The following is a 9,097-nucleotide window of genomic DNA, read 5'->3' on the forward strand; positions in this document are numbered from 1 at the left end:
AGGCACTGTTGGCCAGTAAAAATCATTCAAGCAAGCTCATTGGCTCATAGCGGTCATATTGTCTATACAAGAGTTGGAAAATAAATGCTATATACCAAAGTTGGTGCCGGTCGGTCCAGCGGTTCTGTAGAAGAATCCATTTTAAAGTTATAAACATAATTGAAAATGGTCCAAAACACATCAAAATTGTATTATATTGCATGAACAGTTTGATTTTGAGTTCTGATATTTGGCAAGCATGGTAAACAGTAGAGAAGTAACTTGTCCTAAGGCAATGTGTACATTTTTTCCAATTGGTGGCACAGTGGGCCCATAGTTGAACCCTGGCATTGCTGCTTACCCTCTCGCTTCGGCTCTTCTTCTCTGGTGTAGCCTACATTCATGAATTTGCTTAGTTGCAAAATACTAATATTCACAAACATAAAAAACATTGTGCAAAATGTTTACCCGTCCATGTTTTTATTACTATTCCAGTTATTTCTTTCATTCTTTCTTTAAGAACACATTCATGAATTAATTAATTGAGTTTGCAGTAATTTTGTTTGAGCGCCACCAGTGATCTCCATCAAAAATCCAGTGCGACGTTTGCGTACTATTTTCTTTCGTCATCATTCTGCGACAGGCTTGCCAGCACACAAAAACCACAACACAGACTCTCAAACAAATTAAACGTTGCTGATTGCATGTGGTATGCGAAATATCGATGTTGACAAGTAGCAATACCAGGTAAGCTGAACTGTTGTCACCAAATGTAGACCGATTTTCTTATATGGGCTTGTGTGTGTTTTTCTCTTAGCTAGCGTTAGCTATCTAAGTTAGCATCTGAGCCTACCAATAAATAAATTGTGATAACGTCAGTTAGCTAACGTAGATAATTAGTGCGATGCATGTGCCAGATGCAGTACTGTAGATAAAATGCCAAAGGCTGGGCAAGCCTTTCGTGTGACAGCAAGTTTTCGTTTCAAGGCAAACTACGCTAGCTAGCTTGCTAACTGACGTTTTTTTAATTCATTTTTTTAGGTCACATTTTATTTTATAGCAGAAAAATCTGTATACATACAAGAAGTATACAAACAGACAATGATAACTTATGCTAGGGGGTACAACAAATTTCAGATTATACAAATACCTTAAAAGATGCACGCATTGATTGTTTTAGCAGCTTTCTTATTAGAAGAATGTAGAACGGTCATAATGTACTGCTCGAATTCTTATAGAAAAAACAGAAGAGTGATTTATTACAAGTGAATTTACATTTATCAATATGAAAGTTTTCCATTAGCACAATTAGATGAATGCGAATTGTTTTTCTTTATCCTTTTTATAGTTAAGGAAGCAGAACGTTATCCCATTTAAAAAAAACAAGTAATCAAGAATATTAACAATTATTAAACTATGAATATCTTTCCATAATATCTTTACATGTAGAAACTGTTTCTGGATGCTCAACACAAAAAATACTGTTCATGTCTGAGTTTCTTCATTTACTAACTCGCAGGGTAATACTTACGGATGATTCTGAAAGAGACCTCTTTGACCTTGTTAACAAGCAGGTATTTGTACGGTAATAACCAGACTTTTTCCCCAATAGATATTATTGACAAATGTATTTCAGTAAGTTGTGACATAAGGAATGGAAACAATATCCCTTTGAAATTAAGCACGTATAGATATGTTATTCTGAGGGAGCAATGAGAAACACATGTTTACTATTGGAGAGACAACTGGATCAAGAAAGGGCAGGTCAAGAAGGTAAGGTCTGGTTACACCTCTAAACAACATGAGAGTTCCAGATGGAATAGCATCAAAGACTATGGCGAACTCTCTAGGTGTAACGGATATTGTAACGAGATAAAAAATTCCTCATAATTGAGTAACAATCCTTCTGCATTAAAAAGTTGACTCACCAGCAGGATATGATTATTAAACTAGTTCTTAAAAAAATAAAGACTTTATTTCTCTACAAAATATCCTTATTGTTCCAAATGAAATACCTATGCGGGGAATTTTTATTTATTTATTAACGACCACGCTAAGGGTACTTGTCTATGGAAAGCAGATCATTTTGTAGGAATCTTATCAATGTTATAGTTACAAAGTAACAAATTGAAGCCACCATGTTAACTGATGTCTGAGTTGATTACATAACAGTCCTGACATCATTAGTTACAGTTACTATTGTAACATTGATATTGGTGATGAAGTTTTTCTGGACACATTAATGTAAACTCATCTTTGATATATAAACCTATCAATTCTGTGCTAGTAACTAGCTAGCCCAGAATGGCTGTTTTTTGTGCAGCTCTAACTGCCTCAATATTCAAGTGGATATGACAGTAATTGTAACATTATATTGCCATGTCAATACATTGAAAGTAAAGTTACCTAGCAGTCCATCCCTTTAGATATTTTTACAAAATGGCTAAGGTTATTTAATATCTCAAATTCTACACATTTTGCCATGAGGCGGAGAGAAGATATAGCTAATGTCATGGAATTCTACTCATTTTGCCATGGGGAGGAGAGGGAAATGAGCTGTTTTACAGGGATATGCGCAATGCCGTCTGGGGTACGCCAAACAAAAATGTGATTCACATAAAAAAAATATATATTTTTCTTCACATTTTCAAACAGTCCATTTATATTTTCCAATGGGGCTATACATTTGGGTGAGTTTTTTTTCTCGCCTGAGTAGCCTTGTTTCACTGCCAAAAATTAAATTAAACCATCTAGTGTTCAGTGAAATAACAACACAATGTCAAATACAGGTAGCCTAGTCAAATAATTAACATCCAATCACATTAACCATTACTCTCTCGCGGGAATTCCACTAACAGTCCGTATGTAGCCAAATGTAGCTGCTGCTCATGTTGGTATCTGCACTGATGGCGTGACAGGGAGACATAGTTGACTGGTAATGCGTGTGCAAGCAGTTGCTCCCAACGCCACTTGGGTACACTGCAGCATCCACAGAGAGGCTCTTGCTGCCAAGGGAATGCTTGAAAGATGTTTTGGACACTACAGGGAAAATGGTTAACTTTGTTAAAGCAAGGCCCCTGAACTCTCGTGTATTTTCTGCACTATGCAATGATATGGGCAGCGACCATGTAACGCTTTTACAACTTACAGAAAGAAGCTGGTTATCAAGGGGCAAAGTATTGACACGTTTTTTTWAAATTGAGAGATGAGCTTAGTTTTCTTTACTGACCATAATTTTCACTTGTCTGACCGCTTGCATGATGACGAGTTTCTCACACGACTGGACTGGCCTATCTGGGTGATGTTTTTTCTCGCCTGAATGATCTGAGTCTAGGATTACAGGGACTCTCCGCAACTATATTCATTGTGCGGGGAAAGATTGAGGCTATGATTAAGAAGTTGAAGCTCTTCTCTGTCTGCATTAACAAGGACAACACACAGGTCTTTCCATCATTGTATGATTTTTTTTGTGTGTGCAAATGAACTCAAGCGGGCAATGTCAAATGTGATATAGCGAAGCACCTGAGTGAATTGGGTGCGCAATTACGCAGGTACTTTCCCGAAACGGATGACACAAACAACTGGATTCGTTATCCCTTTCATGCCCTGCCTCCAGTCCACTTACCGATATCTGAACAAGAGAAACTGCAACAAGCGGTTCTGTGAAATTTTATTTAATCATAAGCCACTGCCAGGTTTCTGGATTGGGCTGCGCTCCAGAATAATCGCGCTGTTAAGACACTGATGCCTTTTGCAACCACGTACCTATGTGAGAGTGGATTCTCTGCCCTCACAGAATGAAAACTAAATACAGGCACAGACTGTGTATGGAAAATGATTTAAGACAGACTCTCAACCCAACATTGTAGAGATATGTGCATCCTTTCAAGCACACCCTTCTCATTAACCTGTGGTGAGTTATTCACAATTTTCAATGAACAAATAAGGTTTTATATGTAAGATGGTTAAATAAAGAGCAAAATTATTGATTGTTATTATATTATTATTTGTGCCCTGGACCTATAAGAGCTCTTTGTCACTTACCATGAGCTGGGTTGTGATGACAACTCACACTCATTCTTATGTTTAATAAATGTATTGTGTGTGTGTGGCAGGCTTACAATGATGGCAAAAAAACATTTGAGAATGCGCTGACCCTGGTGCTAGAAGGGGTACAGCTGGAAGTTGAATGTTTGAAGGGGTACGGGACTATAACAAGTTTGGGAACCACTGCTCTTTTGTGTGAGCGCGGTCGGGATGGGCCAGCAGATCTCAGGCCAGGCGGTAGGTAAATGACTTGGTGACTTTGCTTGTGTTTGTTTGGGTATCCCCCGGTCAGGCCCCCCTGCACCGTCTTCTCATAGTGCTTTTTCGTGAGCGCGGTCGGGATGGGCCAGCAGATCTCAGGCCAGGCAGTGATGACCAGTCTACCTGAGAAGCTGGTGAAACATGCTGGGCTGGTACGCGACAGCGGTTACCTCAACTACGAGGAGTTCCTGGGCAGGGTGGCAGAGCTCAATGACATGTAAGGCTGACCATGTTGTGTCATACTGTCAATATACTCTATGTTTCCACTGTTCTTTGTAATAAGTCAGTAGGCAAAGAGAAAAGCTCTCTTTCATTTCCAGATGGTAGGCTAAGGCCCCAAAGTGACATACTGGTCCTCTGGCATTTCTTGATCATTATCCCATTACACCACTGGTTATTAACTGACATGATCCAGGTTATGAACATAGTCAAGAGCTAGAGAGCGGCGATAAATTGCCTGAATTGATATAACGATAAATGGAGCGTTTTACTTTTTTTTGTTATCATTTAAACCACTACTACTAGTTTTGACGGTTGTATCTATCAATTGTTCCATTAACAATCGCACATAATAGTAAATGTATTTCATTTCAAACTTCACATTTCTATAGTATAGGCTGCTTATTATTGCAGGCATTTTGCTGATATCATTACGTGATCGGTATGGTCGGTGTCGATTCTTGTCCCAGCTCTAGCTAGAGCGTTCTCGGCCAACTGGAATTTAACATAGTCTCTTCCCCAATCAGTAGGCCTTGCTGCCGCTAGTGTAAATTTAGCTCTCATAGGCAGTAAGTGACAGAAAATAAGGATAGTTTAGTGTCGGTGTTGAATTGAACAGAAAATGCATTGCTTTGGTTGGATGACAGCACTTAACCAGTGGCATAAAACAAACTCTTAGATAACTTTAAGAGTGACTTACCTTACCTTGCAAAAATGTCATGACTCATGATAATCAAATATCCCTTTAATTGGTGGGGATGAGCCTAATCTTCTCCACAACTATTACATTGTTCCCATTAGTGAGTCCTTCCCTTACAGTGAAATAATTTAAACAATGTTTCTCCATGAATGTGAACTGGACAGGACGGCTAAGCTGGCAGTTAGACAGCAAAAACACCTGATCTTTGAAGTTCAGACTGGCTCGGACGCCTCTGCTCTGTGGAAAGTGGCTGTGAGGATAGTTTGTACAAAGGTGAGAGAGGGTCAAACTGAAAATGAATGAGACTTGTCATTGTGAATCAGTCTCCATTCTCGCTCGCTTTTTATGGGGCATGTGTGTGTTTTTGAAACTTAAATTGTTTGCAGTGTGTGTTCATGGCATGTGCATGTTTTTGAGACTGAAAAGTGTCTTATTGCCCTGTGGTTTCTCAGATCAACAAAGAAAATGGTATGGTGGAGGCGTCTCGCATCATGAACCTGTACCAGTTCATTCAGCTGTACCATGACATTACCAGCCAGGCAGCAGAGGTGCTGTCAGCAGAGGGCGCCAGCCTCCCGTCTGGAAACCTCCCATCAGGGGACTCCTGTCAGGCCAGCATGTGGATGGGCAGGTTAGTACATCACTGTGTGTGTGTTTTCTTTCATATTTCTGTGTGTAGTCTTGCGTTGCCATCCTTCCAAGTCTCATTTATTACTTTGCTCTTCTCAATTGTGAGAAAGAGGAAGTCTGGAAGCTGAGTGATCTGTCTGTGATGCAAGCCATTGTGTTTATTCCCATACAGGGTGAAGCAGTTGACTGATGAGGAAGAGTGCTGTATCTGCATGGATGGGAAATCTGACCTCATCCTGCCCTGTGCTCACAGCTTCTGTCAGAAGTGCATTGACAAGTGGTAAGAGAGACGGACACTAGCCACAACAGTCCACAGATAAATCTGTTGTCACAAGGTCTATTTTCATGGGTAATTTGAGTCAATTAAATTAATTGGTTTGTTTTCATAGGAGTGGGCAGAGCAGGAATTGTCCGATATGCCGCTTGCAAGTGACAGCTGCTAATGAGTCGTGGGTGATGCCTGATGCCCCTACAGAGGAGGACATAGCTGGCTATATCCTCAACCTGGCTGACGATGCAGGCCATCCACACAGACCTTAAACTACTCAACACTAAGACACTTTCATAAACTAGTGACAGACAAACTGACATCGGGAATAGTTTGGGGTTTTTCCTGACTTAGTGTAGGGCCTGTAGTTTTTTCCTGACTTAGTGTAGGGCCTGTAGTTTTTTCCTGACTTAGTGTAGGGCCTGTAGTTTTTTCCTGACTTTAGTGTAGGGCCTGTAGTTTTTTCCTGACTTAGTGTAGGGCCTGTAGTTTTTTCCTGACTTAGTGTAGGGCCCTGTAGTTTTTTCCTGACTTAGTGTAGGGCCTGTAGTTTTTTCCTGACTTAGTGTAGGGCCTGTAGTTTTTTCCTGACTTAGTGTAGGGCCTTGGCCTAGTTTTGGGGTATGTAGATAGGATTTGGTTTGCTTTATAGAAATGTGCCTATGTGATCTTCACTTTTAGCAACAACCACTGGTTATATTTCTTTTATGTTCTCTTTTTTATTTTTCCATGAGGTCGAAGGAGAATGGCAAGAATCTTGCAAGCTAAAAGGCGGGCCACAAACGGGTAAATAACGACGCAGTACAACAATGGTGTGCAGAACAGCATCTCACAACTCGTTGGTCCTTGTCACAGATGGGCTTTTACAGCAGACGACCACACCGGGTTCCACTCTTATCAGCTAAAAACAAGAAGAATTGGTTCCAGTGGGAATGCCATCACCAATACTGGACAATTGAGGAGTGGAAAAACACTGCCTGGTCCGACGAATCCCGGTTCGTGTGGCGTCATGCTGAGGAGTGGAAAAACACTGCCTGGTCCGACGAATCCCGGTTCGTGTTGCGTCATGCTGAGTAGTGGAAAACGCTGCCTAGTCCGACGAATCCCGGTTCGTGTTGCGTCATGCTGAGGAGTGGAAAAACACTGCCTGGTCCGACGAATCCCGGTTCGTGTGGCGTCATGCTGATGGTAGAGTCAGGCTTTGGCGTAAGCAGCATGAGTCTATGGCCCCATCCTGCCTTTTTTCAACAGTACAGGCTGGTGGTGTAATGGTGTGGGGAATGCTTTCCTGGCACACTTTAGGTCCCTTAATATCAATTGAGCAATGTTTCCACGCCCTTTAAAATTCAGGCTGTTCTCGAGGCAAATGAGGGTCCGACCTGGTACTAGATGAGTGTACCTAATAAATTGGCCACTGAATATGTCCACAAGAATATAACATGGAACCACATTGTTTCCGTTCGGCTTGGTTATACCTACTCTTAAAATTACGCTTTGAATCCTGAATAATACTAGATGTTTTAGTATAACTGTTATAGGCAGCTCTGTAACTGCCGTTGAACTTTGCATAAATCACTGTAGTCACATGAATACTTTAATTTTGAAATCAACACACTCTGGGAATGGTTTGTAATTTCATGAAATGTGAAAATAAGTGCAATAATCTCATGGAAGCTTTAGCCAGGATAAAGCTTTCTATTTTCTCTTAAATCAACATGTTAGGGTGAGGTGATTTCTATCAACTATTTTTAGCTTTTAGTCTAAATTACTGTTTAACATAATTAAAACAAAACTTCTGCATTATTATTTACAATAATTATTTATTATATCACAGATACCCAGGCCAGTGCATTGGATGTTTTAAATCATTTACTTTTTATTAAGTGTGAGAGACTGAGTGAATGTTAAAATAATACATATATATTTTTATTCCCATTAGGTAACTAAAGATTTAAGCTGTTTTGTATATGCACTTTACTCACGACTGACTGTTAGTTAAACATGATTTAACATATTTTTATTTAAAAAATTAGTCCACAGAACATTTTTAACCAAATCTGACAAAGTATTTAGGGTTTGTAATGTTGACCAATTGCACTTTTGAACACTTTTGTATTTCGCTGTGACAATCGTATTATTGTTGTGCATCTTTGAGTAAAGCAAAATCCACTACACCATAATTGATGTCCTTTAGAAGTGTAGTAGGGCTCTACACTTACAAGATGAGTAACTTTGCCTGAGGACTTGTGTTAACAACCAGAGCTAACAACTAGGCTTTAGCTCAGTGGGCTAACGCGGTCTTCAGTTACATCAATATCCTGTGTTCAACCTGGTTGGTTAATTGATCAACTGAACTGTCTCTTTGAACATTCATAACAAAAACCAACAACAGGCTAATAAAGAGGGCAGTTATGTCTTTTGGCTATGGGTCACATGTCTTTTGTCTTATTTTATTGCATGTTGGCAACCTCAGGTGGTTGTCAGTCTCATATTTGACCAACTTTGTGTTTCAGGTGCATTTGTTACAGTATTTGACACAAACAGACGCCTATTCTAAGTAACTCTTTATTGTCATATAAAAACAAATGTCCCGATCATACACGTACAGTTGAGTGACATTTATGCTGCATTCAGACAATGAACCAATTCTAGGGTGAAAGTTTGTCATAGTCGGCACATGATTACAGTTCACCTTTTGTCAAGTGCTTTTTGTCAATGATATGATGATCACATAAGAGAAGCATTCAAAATGATAGAAACCTCCGTAGTTAACCTTACCAAAGTTGTATAATAAAAAACACCACTCGCTCTCATACCCAGCTACAAACTTAGTAACAGTGCATCAAAATGTATGGCTATTCTTTAAATGTGAGTCACTTCACCTGATAGAACACAATAATATCCCTTCTACCATTATGTACTGTAATTCAAATAGAAAGGCCAGAACAACAAAAAGTGGCTATGCTCTCGGATTGGCTTTCATTCTGGCGTGA

The 9,097-nt window shown here is 39.7% G+C and overlaps 1 protein-coding gene across 2 annotated transcripts; it reads left to right on the top strand.

Moving 5' to 3' along the window:
• Positions 1–635: 635 nt before the first annotated feature.
• LOC111962678 (RING finger protein 141) lies at positions 636–6,960 on the top strand. Of its 2 annotated transcripts, none has more exons than XM_023985957.2 (6): positions 636–726; positions 4,319–4,504; positions 5,371–5,479; positions 5,659–5,837; positions 6,009–6,116; positions 6,839–6,960. In XM_023985957.2, exons 2-6 carry the CDS (start codon positions 4,368–4,370, stop codon positions 6,870–6,872), a joined length of 567 nt encoding a protein of 188 aa, XP_023841725.1. In that variant the 5' UTR covers positions 636–726; positions 4,319–4,367; the 3' UTR covers positions 6,873–6,960. The 2 variants fall into 2 exon arrangements, with proteins under 2 accessions (XP_023841725.1, XP_023841724.1); XM_023985956.2 differs by lacking the exon at positions 6,839–6,960 and adding an exon at positions 6,226–6,498.
• The last annotated feature ends 2,137 nt before the right edge of the window (positions 6,961–9,097 follow it).

This window comes from Salvelinus sp. IW2-2015, linkage group LG4q.1:29 (genome assembly GCF_002910315.2).
Source record: "Salvelinus sp. IW2-2015 linkage group LG4q.1:29, ASM291031v2, whole genome shotgun sequence".
NCBI classification, from domain to species: domain Eukaryota; kingdom Metazoa; phylum Chordata; class Actinopteri; order Salmoniformes; family Salmonidae; genus Salvelinus; species Salvelinus sp. IW2-2015.